The sequence below is a fragment of the Neopelma chrysocephalum genome, unplaced genomic scaffold, assembly GCF_003984885.1.
Source record: "Neopelma chrysocephalum unplaced genomic scaffold, ASM398488v2 Primary Assembly neopelma1_104, whole genome shotgun sequence".
NCBI classification, from domain to species: domain Eukaryota; kingdom Metazoa; phylum Chordata; class Aves; order Passeriformes; family Pipridae; genus Neopelma; species Neopelma chrysocephalum.
Window position 1 is genome coordinate 1,792,548 of NW_020897768.1, and position 15,663 is coordinate 1,808,210.

Genomic DNA, 15,663 nt, shown 5'->3' on the forward strand with positions numbered 1-15,663 from the left:
CAAATTCTTATTCTCCACCCAGTGTTGCTGGCCTGTTTATAAAACAGTCTCTGGACTGTTTTAATAGCATTCAGCAAAAAAACCCCCCACCTGCTCTATCTTTGACTTGGGTTGATGTGTTTTTAGTAAGATATCCTAGAAGAAATAATGCAACTGTAGTGCAACTACAATGTGTTGTACTGTTTTTATTCAAAGACACTGTCACTGAGGATTTGGAATGACATGATAGACTGGGCTCTCTTAAACAATTTCTAGTAAGAAAGCATAAAAATGTTAGATTTGAAAAATGGAAGCCACTATTTTGGAATTAAAATTTGAACTTTGGTCTATAGCAGGTGAAAGACATCCTTGCAGGCTGATATGATGACTTAGACAAGAAATAGATCATCTGGAGGGAGTTGCAGGGTTTTAGTAGCACTGTGTGAAATTTGAATATAGCTCAGTGTGTCATTTTCTATAAAATGTTTTCTAGTTGTATTTACAGAAACTCATTTAATTGTTTTGATGCAGCTACTTTGTTAAAGAAAAATGGTTTCCTTACTGACTCTTTTTCCCCGAGCTTTACATTTTTAAATGCAGAAATATAATGCTACTGTGTATTTCCTCTGTCTTCAAAGTTACATTCTTCTGTCTTGCTGTCTTCTTTGTTATTATTTTTTAAAGCTGTTTTTCTTGAGAGAGTACATCAAGATGCAGACAGGGTAACCATAAGCCTTCTTGACATTGCTGCCTTGGCCATTTCATATGCATCTATCCAGTCACTTTTTTTTTTGCTAAGGTACTTCTGCAAGTTTGAAACTAAAGGGTCCTTCCTATGAATTCCAAGAAAAGTGTTTTGTTTAATTTTCTTGAGTTTTTTAATTGAGAAGGAAAAAAATTTTGTTCAAATGCCCATTTAATTGCATGTCATTGTTGGTCAGCGAATTAGATATTCTGCCCCATTCAGAGAAGAAAACTGCTTATGCACAACTCGTTCCATGGAGGGGAAGGACGGAGTGTCTTTTTTATCTTGCATTTGGAGTCTGGGCATGTATTGCATGTGATGGCCTGGCTGCGGTTCCTGATTTGACCTTACATCACTTCACCATAGATAATGGAGCACACATCCAGTTTATGGACAGCAGTGTCTCACAACGTTATGCTTTGATGACATCTCTGTCCATCTATGTTTTGAGAAGGTATTCTGTGTTTCTTAACACTTAATCCCTTTCACTCAGGGACTACTTCCATTATACTTTATCAAGAACATATTATGCAAATGTATGCAGTTTTGGGCACCACAGTATAAGAAAACTATAAAGAGGAAACTGAGGAGAGACCTCATTGCAGTCTACAACTTTCCTGTGAGGGGCAGAGGAGTGGCAGGCACTGATCTCTTCTCTGTGGTGACCAGTGACAGGAGCCAAGGGAATGGCCTGAAGTTGTGTCAGGGGAGGTTTAGGTTGGATATTAGAAAAGATTCTTCACCCAGAGAGTGGTTGGGCGCTGGAATAGGCTCCGAGGGAAGTGGTCACAGCACCAAGCCTGAGAGTTCAGGAAGTGTTTGGATGAAACTCTCAGGCACATAGTGTGACTCTTGGGGATGGTGCTGTGCAGGGCCAGGAGTTGGACTCTGATCCTTGTGGATCCCTTCCCATTCAGGATATTCTGTGATTCTGTGATGTGTATTAACGTATATGCAGTATTTAAGTTTTTCTGATAGGAAGTGTAACATTGATTTTTCAAGCTAGAAATTTTGGGTTAAATACTTGTTAAATTAGAGCATTGCTGCTTTACTTACCTGTTAACTTACCTGGAAAAGCGCTAACATTTAGAGGACAATAAATATACCATTGTTCTCACTCCTTAAAAAAAAAAGTTAAATTTATGGATATAAGATTATATATAATTTTGTTAAAAGTTAGGATTTAAAAATGAGCTGAAAGTGATGTTTTTGTTAAAAATCTGACAAAGTCCTTACTAAGTGCCATTGATTCATACTGCTTTGTTTTAATGCATATAATAAATTCAGAGATGAGCAAGGATTGTCATGAGTTTTATTTTAAAGAGATTGACTTTTAAAAAGTATGTTTTCCAGTTCTTGTGTTAATTTTTAAAATTATTGTATTTTAAAATCTGACTTTTTGCTTCATAAGGAAGGTTGCTTAACACTATTGACCACTAGTTTTGCTGGTTTCTGCTTAATTAATTATTAGTGTTCACATGCTGAATATGTAATTCTTTTTCCCTTTTCAACTAAACCGGTGATATATTTACAGTTGAAGTAATCTTTTCGTTCACGTTAATTAAAAAAAGCCTTATGCTATCAAGTATTTCAGCAGTTTTAAAACAACTTCTTCATTTTAGGTTAGTGAAGACCTGAAAACTGAACTGGCAAATGAGCTGTGTGCATCAACTCCTGGCCTCAGTCTGCCTAAAGTAAAAGAACAAATGTTCTATAAGGTAAGTAGAAATTGCTAAGTTCCTCAGATCTGCATTCATTCCCTCTTAGTTAAATGTGCAGTTACTAATTTTAAGTTTACCCAATACTAACAGTTAATCCAACTATCTAAATTAACTGAGACTAATGAGAGTTTCTCTGCTTCATGTGGGTATAAGGGTAGAGAGAGGGACTGGGAAAATGAAGGGAGCTTTAAACTACTATGAATGTCTTCTGTCCTCTTCTGCTATCCCTTGCTTTTGACACAAAAATGGCCTGAAGTTTTAATGTTTCCCAGACAAATGACTTAATTTGCCTGGCTGAAGGACAATTCAGGATGGAGACATTCTCAAATATCTGTTGCTGAAACTATGTTTGGTCTGATTGTATTAATCTGGAATTCATTTTGTGAGAGAACAAGGGGAGAGGAAAGAAGTTTCTAAATGGAGCCCACTGATTCTTTGGAGCGAAATTGTTTGGGTTCCAGATCTGTTAGCAAGACCTCTTAAATGTAGCTTACATGAATCAAATATTTCGAGACATCTGAAACAGAAGGCCAGCAGAAATCCATTTTCAAATATCAAATCAGTAAGCAATGCAAAGCTACATAAATGAGTTAATAATTGTAGATAGGACCTTTGAAGTATCTTATTTTGATGAGTTGTATGACTTTCTATAAGCAAACAGTATTTTTCCACCAAAGTAATGATCAGCTATTCCTAAGGCAGCGTGTAATTTCACAATCTTTGCATTTTGTCTGGAGACAGTGTTAAAGGACAGAGAATGACTTCAAGCTTTACTGGTCCGTCTTGAATCTCAGAGCTGTTAACATTGTTAGTGCATTATTTTGCTGTTTCAAAATGTATGTTTTTCTTCTTTCTCAGGTTGGACTTGCGGATGCTGTAGATCTATTTAGAACCAGAAGAGTATTTGTTAAAGATGGCTTTGCTTATGTGCCATTTAAGGAGATTGATGCGATTGTTTTGAATAACTATAGAACAAAATTATCTAAAGCATTGGCGGTAAGTCAGACAGTCTGATTTTTACAACTTTTGTTGCGTTATTTAGTGACACTCTTGGACAGTAACTTTTTTTGACTTTTAAATTTATCTGCTTCCATCTGTAAAATACCAGAAATGCTATCAAAAATACTGGCAGCACTAAAAAAGTTCATTATAAGCTGAATGTTCATAAATTTTAAATGGAATTTAGCTTATGATGCGCATTGTAAAGAAATTTCTGCTAGAGGATTTTAAAATTGTTTCTCACAGAGACAGTAATATGACCTTTCATTCAAAATGTTAGCCCTATGCACACAACTGTTTTTTCTACTCATCTCTTTTCTCCCACAACATTTTGCTACAGTTTTTTGTTGGAACAAGTAAAATAGTTTTTTTTTAATTGTTCTCTTTCTTTTGTTAGTAAGAACTGAAATAAGCTAAGTCAGAACATGTCAGGCAAAAGCAAAGTCTTTGTTGTATGAATATTTGAGGTATCACATCTGGTTAGGACATCTATACTGTATGTGAATGTTCTTCTGTTAGTAATTCAGTGATCAATTCAGGAATTGCCAGTTTATGGTTCACAGGGTTTAAAAGTTGTGACCATGTCTAATGCACAGAATTTTAGTCCAAGAAAATGCAGGGTTGAATAACATGAAGGCAGTTTAGATTGCTGTTTCAAAGCTATTGTATTGCTTTGTCACATTAATATCAAGGTTGACTATGAACATTTAGTAAACAAAGAGTGTGAAGTAAAAATGCATTCCTACAACAAATTAGAAAATTAGCATACTGGCATCTTCTCAATTTTGAATATAACTGGAGCCTGTGGAATTCTTTAATGTGCAATGAAAATTGTGATACTCATGTGAACATTTTCATTAGAACTCTTTAATACAACTGCAACTGGAGATATCTGTATTTCAGTTGATGCATAATGTTCTTGCTGAAAGCTGATAACATTTATGTAGGATTTAAAAACAACTAATGTTTCTATAGAAGTGTAGCTAAGTACACAGGTTATCTGCATCTATTTAAAATACCTGTGAGAAGCTTTGTGTGCTTCTGGAATTTGCCTATTGTGTAAGTAGCTGAGAAGTCTGAAAAACAGTAGGAACTGTGATGAGTAGGCTTCCTGACTTTTCAGTCTGAGCAGAAATCTGCAACTTTTTCTTATGAACACATGCACTATATATTACATATGAACACACCCCCCCATCTTACATATTATTAATTTAACCCAGATTACTTTGTTAAAACCAATAACTGTTTTATAGTAAATATAGATATTTCATATATACATACGTATATATACACACACTATATAAAACTTCTTTATATTATGCTTTGTAGTCATGACTTAGAAATTTGAACACTCGTGAGCTAGGAAAATTATATTCTACAGAACTGCTGTGTTTTAAGTATTATAGTATTTCAGATTTGCATTATTTTTTTGTTTTAATGCATAACCTTTGTTTATTGAAGTTGACCATATTTTCTGACTAAAGAATAAAAGAAGATTAGTGTTCTATTCCAGAGCTTTTGATTGAAGTTAGGGGTTTTTGATCACTAGTTTAATGTGAGAAACTGTGTTTAATAAACTGTTTCAGCTATTTTTAGCCAGCACAGTGCACTGCTAAGAGATGCTAGGAATATTATTAATTGGAGTCTTTTGGAAATGAAGGGCAAAATTCCATCATGTTTTACAGAGGTCAATCTAATGTTATTCTGTTACAGGAGAGGCATAACTGAAGTGTGATACTTGGTAGCTGGATACTTAATGTAGTTTTCAATGGAACAAAACTATAAACATCAATTACACTTCAGTGAAACTGTAAGAATACACTTTTAAATAAAGCACTGTATGAAGGAATCTTTTTCAAATCTAAAGATGGTAATGGTTGCTGTTCTGCAACATACAAATTTGGAGGATAATCCTTAATGATTTTCTTCAGCCATATCTAGACTGAAGAGGCACATTTCAACAGAAGTTATGACACAGTAGCACAATTCCAGTATCGTTTGTGAAAAGTGGTTGTTGAAATAGTATTTGATCTAGACCTAAGTTCTGCAAGTACGACTGGTTTAGCTGTACTTGATAGGACATGGATGCTGTGTGTGTCTGCTGCAGAGGAGAAATCAGTCAAGAGAAACGTGCTTCACTTCAAGCACTTTGGTAGTATAGAGGTCTTGACGACTTTGCACAGAAGTTGTGCATCATGGTCAAACTTAATTAAGAAGTAATAGAGCATTAAACATCATCACTGGGCTTGTTATTTAATTTGTCTTTTAATTAATGTATTTGATAACATTACCACTTTGGTAAGCATTACTTATGTTTTCTTTGAGAGTATATTTTAGTGGGTTTGCAGCATCTGGCTTTTTACACTTTGTTTTCAGCACTTTCTAATGGGCAATCCTTTTTTTATTTGAATTTGAGAATTAAACATCTTAACAGTGTGATAATCCAAATTAGGCTTGAATGCTGTTTCTAAAGAAGGGGTTTGTATCTTCACAGGGTCATAAAATTAGGTTAAATACTTGTATCTTCTGTGGGGTAGTTTGACTTTGGCCAATACTTTTGGCTTTGACTATCTGTTGTAAGCTTCTAAGGGACAAAATACCCTGATTATAGACAGTGGAAAGACGGTCTTTCAAACATGTAGTTGTGAGGAATCTTTCTTTACAGCTTTCATTAGTGGTTCAATTCTTCAAGGTTAAAGCAGTGTAGTTTTCTTGCATGGGTAAGTTTGCAGTTATAATAATATAATAATATTGATTATTAGTACTTGATGAATGTTTTGCCTCCTGGAGTTTATTTGGTGCTACTCCAAGTAGTCACATGCACAGGTTTTTGGAAGGAGTTATACCTACACAGGAGTGATCTTATGATGAAGGCCTGCCCTGTCTTTTCCAAGGTGCTCTGAAGCTGTACACTTTATGGGACTGTGTTTGTGCTAAAGTTGCTCTTCCTAGGTCTCGAAAGCAATGAATAATTTGGGTGGTTACCTAGCCTTGTTACGTTGCTCGCTACACTGCAGACTTGTGTCACCATCCTGCATGTTACAGAGTGATTCTAGTCGGGGTTGTAAAGGAGAAATAGAATGAGAGTAAGTTGATGTGTTGACACAGCTTTCAGAGAACAGTAAATAATTCATAGGACTGACCTTTTAAAAAAGTTTTATATTGATACTGGCAGAAATTCAGTTCAGTCAGTTACGCTTTAATCACTTACTAGTCAAGCCTATGAAGCACTGAGATGTTTTGGTTTATACTTTAAAAATAAGTTTGACATCCTGACTGTGGCTATTCCTTGAGGCTCAATAACAGGAGGAGTTAATATTAGTTAAGCCTTCTTGGCAATTGCAAGTGCAACTGAAGAAGTTAATGTTATTTGTAAAATCAATACTGTGAAGACCTTTCTGTATTCTCTGACCCATTTGATAATAAATAATTTCCCTTTGCCATTAATGATGATTAAACTAGAGGAAAGCTTAAACATTTTCTGTAACAGCATGTAAGCTGTAATGTTAGCTCTACAACTGTTTTATAACTTAGCGCAATTTAAATTCATCAAAGTTTGCTTTGTGTTTTATTCATGAGGGTTGTTTTCACTGTGTTTATGCTAATACACAAAAATATGGATCTCATATTTGAGGAAAGTAGGATTTTTTTGGTGGTTTTGTGTTTTCAGTTTTTTTGTTTGTGTTTTGGTTTTTTTTTTTTTTTTTTAAATCAGAAGATTCACCTTAGTGTTATGGCTCAGACCAGCAGACCCACATCAGAGCTGTGTTGTACTCATAACTGTACAAATTGGGATTGCTCCAGAGAAATCTGAAGTGGGACAAAAGGGGGAGAGGATGGAAGGAGCTGACAAATCATCATCTGCAACTGGCCTTTTTCAACAGTGTCCTCAAATAATTGAGAAAATGACTTAATATTACATTGGCAGTTGTCTGACATGTTTGCAATGGAGTTTGTGTTGGACAGCAGTTTGCCTCCACGGTTCCTGCCCTGTCTGGAAAACCACAAGGGGTGTAGGGGTGGGCAACACCTCCCACCTGCCCCAAGTGTTGCAGCATTTGGTGTGAGCTTCCCTGTACTCTCTGATCCCCTGAAATAATGCCATTTCTGAAGATGCGTTTAGGGTTTTTTGAACTGCTTTTCTCATAGTACCGTTTAGTACTTAGTGTCTAATACAAATCCTCTTCCTATGTGATTGATCAGAAAATCTTTTACATAGAGGTTATGATTTTAGGTTGAGCCTATAAAATGGTCCTTTTATTATTAAAATAATACTAGTAGTTTTAAACCTGTGTACTGGGTGCCAGTGGCCTGGCAACAGGGGCTGCAGGGTAGCTCTGTGTGGAGAGGACAGGGATGCCCTGTGCTGGAAACACAGATCCAGCTGGCTCTGACCCACCCAGCGCAAGGCACAGCTGAGCCCACAGCCAAGGGGGGGGCACCTTGGGGACAGTGTGTGTAATAAAGGGCAAAACACCTGGCAGAGAGAGGAGGAGGCAACCAAAAGGAGTGAGAAGCAGCAGAGACACTCTCCATGATGCTAGAGCAGGTCTCCATGCCACCCAGGAGGAACCCACACTGGAGCAGGTGGAGAGTTCTTGTGGGGAACCCATGCTTAAGGATTTTTGTATTCTTGAAGGACTGCATCCCATGGGAGAAAGCCCATGCCAGAGCAGGGTAAATATGTGAGCAGGCAGGAGCTGTGGAGAGGAGCTGTTCCAGACCGACCACAGCTGCCCCTGCCGTCCTGTCCACCCCCTGCACTGCCCTGGGTGGAAGGTGTGGGAGTCTAGGGTGAAAGAATACAGTTTGGCTTAAGAGAGAGGGGAGCAAAGGCGTTGGCTTAATGTTTGTCTCTGCTCCTCACTACCTGAATCTGTTTTAACTGACAGTAAATTACATTAATCTTCCTCAAGCTGAGTCTGTTTTCTTGCAGTGGTAATTGATAAGCCATCTCCCTCTCTGTATCAGTAGCTGGGTGGGAGTTTGGCCCTTAGGTTGTGGTGGGTTAACTATGGCTATTCTTTTAATTTTTAGTCACAAGGCTTGTAGATCTGTTGAGGTTGGATGCTGGAGGGCAGGAAGTTCAGCACTCTGGTTCCAGCTCACAGAGTCGTGTTAGCTTCTGTGTTTCCTGGGCTCCTTCTCTGAAACAGCTCTTGGATAAATTCAAGAGGTGGAGATCCTTGATACTGAAAAACCTGACTCTGACTGGGATGCCTCTATCAGTATTTGCATCAACTAAATTGAATCATCGTGTCATTTTACCGTAATGAACATTACAGTTCAGGAAATGTAATTATTCATGATAGCATAACTGAACTTTCCATTCATAGCCTAATGATGGTTTTTCAGTAGATTTATTATACTTGTATTTAAATCCTGCCTATTTTTTCACCATCTTGAGCCTAGCAATTGAAGTAATAACTTGGCTGGTCTTTGAATTACAGCTCTACTGCAAAAAAGTTGCTTTTGTGAAAACACTTTGTCATAACATCATATAGGAACTAACAATCTTCAAATTAAAATATAAACTGGAAATAGCATAAACTGGTACTTTAAGAAATTGATTCCAGTGTTAATACATACAATCTTGGTAGAATGTGTTTTTCCCTAATTTAGTTTCTGCTCTTTTTACCTTGAAATATGATCTTGTGTAATCTGATAAAATGTCTATCAATCAAATGGTTGGGTTTGGAGGATGTGGTGTAGAAAGAAAACCTAGTGATGTTTTCTAATTTTTGTATATTTTTTTTAATTGGTTGCTTTCCTCATTTGGCATGTATCTTTTAAATAATTAGAAATGTTTGCTCAAGTAAGTTGCTTTACTAATATTTGTAATGATTTGTCTTTTAAAATTAAATATTAGTCAAATATGCTATTTCACTTGATTTATGCTATAATCAAAGAACCTGTTTATTTGGGAGAAGTTTCAGTATAGGACCATCTGCAAAATGTTTTTGTCCTAAAACACCTACGTTTTCAAGCAGTGAAGCAGAAGGCTTTGTGTAGTGGCATTAATGTTGAGAAAGTATGATTGATGATGGTCTTGTCACTTGAAATTCATTTCAGATGTTATGTTCCCAGTGTTAACTTAAAGTAATTCACTGTAACATAAATGGATGTTTTTTATAATATGCAAATACAAGGTTAGTAATGTAGTAACTTTGGCAGCATAAGATAAAACGTGACTACAGTGACTTTGTCCTCTGAATCTCTCAGGTGAAAGTTTGCAGTGAAAGTTTTACAGAGAAGCAGCTGGTCGTGCTTTTCTGAGATATTATAAGGTCATTGTCTAGGGCACGAGTCTACTGAATAAAATGGTAATACTTCTGAGTGGGAGAAGTGATATTAAGGGCAATGACTTCAGGAGTGTGTGTGGCAGAGAAAACTGAAGCCTGTACGTGGAATTGTTACCTGCAAGACAAAGGAACTCGCTGTACTTTTTTTTGTGGGCTTTTTCATTTTTTTGCCATGGCCCCTTAATTGTCCCATTGCTGACTGTTTTCTGAAATACATCCTTAATTGACAACGTAAAGTAATTGTAAATAATATTAGGAGGTTAAATGGAATTTAACTGTATTCAGTATTTTGTCTTTCTGTTTCTTGACTTGGCTTTTTGCATCTACTACAGAGCATAAGATTTTGTTGAGTACTACATTTGCATCATAAACAGTTGCTGTGGTCTTTGCATACTCCTGTCTGGTTTGATTTGTATGGAAATGCTTTGATCTTCAAATCCATGTAGGTATTTCACGATAGTCAAGCTAACAAAGCAGGATTTGCAGTATTTGAAGCATGCTTAACTGTTAAGATGTCCCCCAAATTTGAGAAAAAACACTGGAATAGAATATATTAATTTCAAGTACAATTTGATTTGTATGTTGTGTGACAGATGTGATAACCTGGAAACTTGTCTCAGTTAATTTGGCGCCTGTTTAATGTAATTTATTAATATACTGGTAACAGTAATTGGGGAATGATGCACTACAGTCAATGAGAAAGAACTGTAATGGCATATGTGGTTGGTAAATAAACGAAAGTCCATGTCTCAGAGTGACACTGTGTTACAAATTTGCATTTTCTCCTGGTTGCTTTCGTATGGGCTTCTGTGACCCACAGCTAATTGTATGTGATAGCTGTGGCAGTATCTATCTGGAATTGATTTCATCACCTGTGTTCTGGCTTAGCAAGTTTATGGAGCAAGCAAAAAGAAATGGGTTGAATCACTAAAAATTGTGATGACTAGCTTTTCAATTACATTATTTTTTTCTCATACATTTTTTTAATGAAATATGGAGAGTGGCTGTTTTCCTGAGTAAACTGTTACGATATCCTAAGCCAGGGAATGTACGTTGCATGTGGAACATTAATGTGTTTTTGCCATCCCTATTAATGATGAAGATCAGAAGACCTTTGGGGAAGGACTAAATCTTAAATCCTGTTTTCAATCAGAAGGAAAAATGGGAAATGACTGTCAGTACCTCAAAATCAGACATGAAATAAATTGAATAATAGTCACATCAGGTGATAGACTGATAGAATCTTAACATATAGAGTCTTTTTAGAGGTTGGAACACTTCTTTAAGCAGCAAGTGTAAGAGTAAATTATGCACAAGTTTCATCTCAAATGCCTTTGCCAAGATGTGTTTAAAAGAAATTCGACTGTAGGACTAATTAAAAAAAAACCCACTGATTTTACTGATTACACAACTCAAGTGTTTTGAACTCTTTTCAGAAAAACTGTAGCAATATGCTTTTGAACTTACTGAATATTTATTTTCAAACTTTTAAATATAGATGAAGTGAGTAGTTCTAGAAATGCTAGTCACTGTCACTGTTGCTACAGCTAATTTCTGGGTGGTCTCATTGTATAGCTTTCCCTTCTACTACGGTTTCCCCGAGAAAATTTCATCTCTTAATGTAATTTTTCTGCAATTAATTGCTAATTTGCATATTTATAGCGGAGAGGAAGTAGACCTTTTTTGTAGTTCTTGTAAATGAAGATTATTTGTCAGCATATTTTTTCCTGGAAATAGGAAAGCAGGGTATGTTTCGGAGGCACTATAATTGAGCAGAATTTTTAGAACAAAATCAAACCCTGTTGTCTTCTGGACAGTCTGTACAGGCTGTCACTGAGATCTCTGGAGTCTGTCTTCCTGAAATATTAGAAACATGATTTAACTAGGCTGAAAATATAAGCTGGAATAGTTAAACTTGGCTCTAGTAGCATTGGGCCTCTTGATGTACCCTGCCTGGCCCCCTCCCTTTCCAGCTGTGACTTCATTTTGCATCTCTGGCTTGTAAAGAAGCAGATCATTATTTGAAGAATGGCTTGTCTCCAGGAAAGCATCAAATGCCTCTACATTGCCTGTACTCTGTTGCCAGGCTCCTATTGGATCATCACTTTATTCCTAGTGGCCAACAACTTCCCTGCCTCAGGAGGGTACTGCTTGTATCCCTGAATATCTTGACCGCAGGGATACATTTTAAAGTTGGGTAATCAGTGTCTTATGCTCAGCTGATTCTGGTTGGTTGGTTGATTTAGCATTTCTTTTGATTGAATTTCCTGCTGAATTATCTCAGGTTATTTTATAGTTAATTCCTGATTTTTTTTTTCTCTAAATTCCTGAATTTGTGACCTACAGGGACATACTGACCTACTGATACAAACTGCTTTTTACTGTGTAACAAGATATTTCTGGTTATTTTTCCATTCCTTTTTGAGGATGTAGCCTTGTATTTCCATAAGAGGTGTACTGTATTGTATCTGCATATCCAGTTATCTCATGTGATCTGTTCAGCTTGAAGAAAGGTACAAGTCGAAAGCTTGGTGTTCAAACATTATTGAGTTAGCTCAGGAGAGAGGGATCAGTGTTCCACCTTTACAGGTCTACCTTAATCTGTCAGTCTTTCAAGCCTGTCTGGATTTACAAGGACTGGAGTCCTGAAAGATAACAGTAGCTTGGTGTGAAGCACTTTGACGTGGGCGTGGACTGAAATGTCTTTGTCCGAGATGGTGTTCTTTCCTCTTGAGGTATGTAAGTAGGAGGTGGTCTAGTAGCAATAAACTGTATTAGATTAGGCATGTCTCTATGGCTTTACCTGGGCTGCTTTTTGTTACTCCTTGGATCTTCTGTTACTGTGAAATAGAGAACCAGGAGTGTTTTTCCATAGATTCTGTGTGGGTTATGTATGTTTGGTTGCATGTCAAGTGTAAGTATATATGTACATTATTTTTATCATCTCATTTGATGATGCCTCATCTGTCTGAGGGAGGAGGCACAAAAGTACTGTAATTTTGCTACAAAATATCTATTTTTGTACTAAAAATGGATTTTGGAAGGTGATATATTAATTCAACATCTATGGGTCACAGGGAAGTGTCCAGCTATAAGTGAAATTTTGTAAAATCATGCATATGCTGTGCAGACTTTTGAAACGACACTAAGTTAGCTGTTCAGTGTCTGAGTTGTAGAAAGGCAGAAAGCAAGGTGAAGTATCAGGGAAAAACAGACCAATGAAGATACTAAGTTTCAATTTACATTTAGCTTGTGAAAGATTTTTTTTCTGTATTTATGTAAACAAATTCCTTTTCATGTGAATACTAGTATTTTTCTGTTTGTAAGGATTGATGTTTAATTTAAATAATCTGTAGTCTTGAACAAATATCAGAAAGCAAAGGTCTTTTTATTACCATTTGTCACAAGCAAAATGACATGGTTTATTAATGGCTGCAACCTTTGTTTATAGAGGTACATATGAAAGAAATGGATTAAATTTGGATGTAGTGCTTAGAGTTCCTAAGTAATAGAAAACCCCATGAGTTTTCCCTGTTATTTTCCTAGTTATGCTGCCCAAGTGAGGTGAAGGTTGTTTTGTTACCAACTTTCTTAATCCCAAACATTATTTGTGTTTCTTTTTACTCCATCCTTTTTGATTTATAGATAATAAAAATAAATTTTAAAAAAAGTGGAAATCCTAACACACCACTCCCCCACCCCCTCTCTTTAAAAAACTGAAGTGTGAATCAGGAGAATCTTCCTTGGGGAACATGAAAATGTTGCATTACTTTTTTGGAAAGTAGGTAGAATACTACCAGTTGTCAAAGTGAATGCATAAAACTGTTAATCGCTTCTTACTCCAGATGACAGGCTTTTAAAGGAATTGTTGGAAGAGTTTAGTCTCCCAGGCACTGTTGTAGAATGCTAGGCATGTAACAGCCCTTGGTGAAAGAAAGCAAATACCTGTTTCTCGTTAAAAGTTGATGATCATATTGCATGAACAAATAAGTAAAAGAAATGTAACAGGAGGATGTAGGCTAAAGAATAAGAACTATGAATTAATTTAGGATATATTTAAATTCAAAATGAGTCTCTTATCTGTCACGCACAAGAGCATTTTGTATTGTTAGATATTTTAATAAGTGGGATTTCAAAGACAGATTACAACATGCTCCTAAACTTTACTGAAATTCTTTCTCTCAATTGTTTCTACTGAACAAATGAAAATCTTGGGGTTAATCCGCTTTTAAATTTGTGATGTTCTCTGATGTTCCTGTATAGGAAACAAGGGTCACTGGAGAGGAGGCATATTGATGCTTGTAGTTACTTTCTTTTTCCTCCTTCTGAGTACTTTTATCACTCATAGTACAACTAGTCAATTTTAGAGTAACTAGTTTTAAATAGTGAGTCCAGTTGGACTTTCGATCTGAAACTTGTTCAGGAGGAATAAAGAGGTGAGTGCTGTGGATCATCTGATGATGTGCATTTGCTGAAATTTAGTCTGGGGAATAACATGTGATTTTCATTATTAGTACTTTCCATTTTTTAGTGGAAAACTATTAGGCACTTTATTCATCTGTAAATTTTTCTTATGCCGTAGGATAATGCTGTTAGAGCCTGCCATGAGAACAGAGAGATGATTGAAGTAATAATTAGAGAGGCAGGAATAAAAAATTCTTCCAAGCTGCATGCTTTTGAAACCAGAACTGTGTTTATATCTGTGACTTTGGGAATTTATAATGGTTCTGAGATAGTGGGTAATTCATGTGAAGTCCACAGCCTAGTACCTGGCTCTTTAAAGAGTTGGATTTTGTCATGAGCAGATGTAGGATACTTGAATTCAGTTGTTGCAAGGAAGAATACATCAGACAGAGCATGAGCATAAACTGTGCTCTACTGCTGAGAGGTTAAGAAGTAGCTGTGGAGTAGTGGAGAATGAAGTTCCTGACCTGACCTGGACAGGGTACTCTGCCAGCATTCCTGACAAATCTGTGCAGAAGCTGTATGGGGGTCATTGTAAGCACTTCTTTCATGTGGAAGCCTTTTCTGTTCCCCAGGCATGAATGTCGTTATGAACAGGAGAGGGATATGAGATATTTGCAGAAAAGAAATCAATTTTCTTTTCTTTTTCATAATCTCCTTTGCCTGTGTGACAGTGACTGGAAGCCAAAGAGAACCTCTAGGGAATAGAATGGAAGAAGCTTTTGTTTATATGTATGTTGTTGTTGTTTCTTTTATTTTTTAATTTAATTTTTATTTTAAAGACATGGTTCACCATAGAAATTTGTGTAGCAGATAGTAACATAGTCTCATCTGACAAGTGATTACTCTGAGCTTGGGATTAGTTCTTCAGCTTTTCTCCTTACATTTTTTTCTGAATCTCACTACTGAAATCTAAATCATAATCACCAAGAATTTCCCTGGCCACAGATGCATGTTCATTCAGCCACTTAAATGGCATAGTGAAAGCAACCACAATGGGATTGTGTATCTGAGTGCAATGTTCATTTGTATTTATGTGGTGCTGTTGCTTAAACTTTTAGTGTAAGCATTGCAGTCTGGGTCTAGTGTAGTTCACGTCTAAGCAAACAGTAAGATCAGCATGCACCAGCAAAGTGCCCTGGCAGCATTCTTGGGCTGTATCCACAGACTGTGGTGGGGTAGGTAGAAGTGAGGAATTCTGCCTTTACTTGACTTGTGTAATTAGACCACATCTAGAGTATTATGTCTAGTTTGGGGATTCCTAATACAAAAAAGATTTTGATAGACATCTATTAGGGCAAGTCCAGTAGAATTCTACCCTCTACATTTTCTGTCTGTCTTTACTGCCAAAATTGAGCTGTTTACCAGATCATCAGGTCTTTTCCAGGAGATCTACTCTCCAGTGAGTTGGCCACCATCCTGTACCAATGCAGGGACTTATTTTGTCATAGGT

General features: G+C 36.5%; 1 protein-coding gene and 1 long non-coding RNA gene across 3 annotated transcripts in view; one reads left to right on the plus strand and one right to left on the minus strand.

Moving 5' to 3' along the window:
* The window catches only part of PRIM2 (DNA primase subunit 2), a 101,111-nt gene that overhangs the window by 17,885 nt on the left and 67,563 nt on the right, over window positions 1-15,663 (plus strand). For both annotated transcript variants that reach the window (XM_027696036.1, XM_027696034.1), the window contains exons 5-6: window positions 2,347-2,442; window positions 3,304-3,441. In XM_027696036.1, coding sequence (XP_027551837.1) covers window positions 2,347-2,442; window positions 3,304-3,441 — 234 coding nt within the window. The remainder of the gene's footprint in view (window positions 1-2,346; window positions 2,443-3,303; window positions 3,442-15,663) is intronic.
* On the minus strand, window positions 352-10,228 carry LOC113973651. The gene is made up of 3 exons (XR_003536317.1): window positions 10,217-10,228; window positions 542-544; window positions 352-454 (listed from the first exon to the last, which is right to left on the minus strand). It is a non-coding gene; the product is annotated as an uncharacterized LOC113973651 (long non-coding RNA).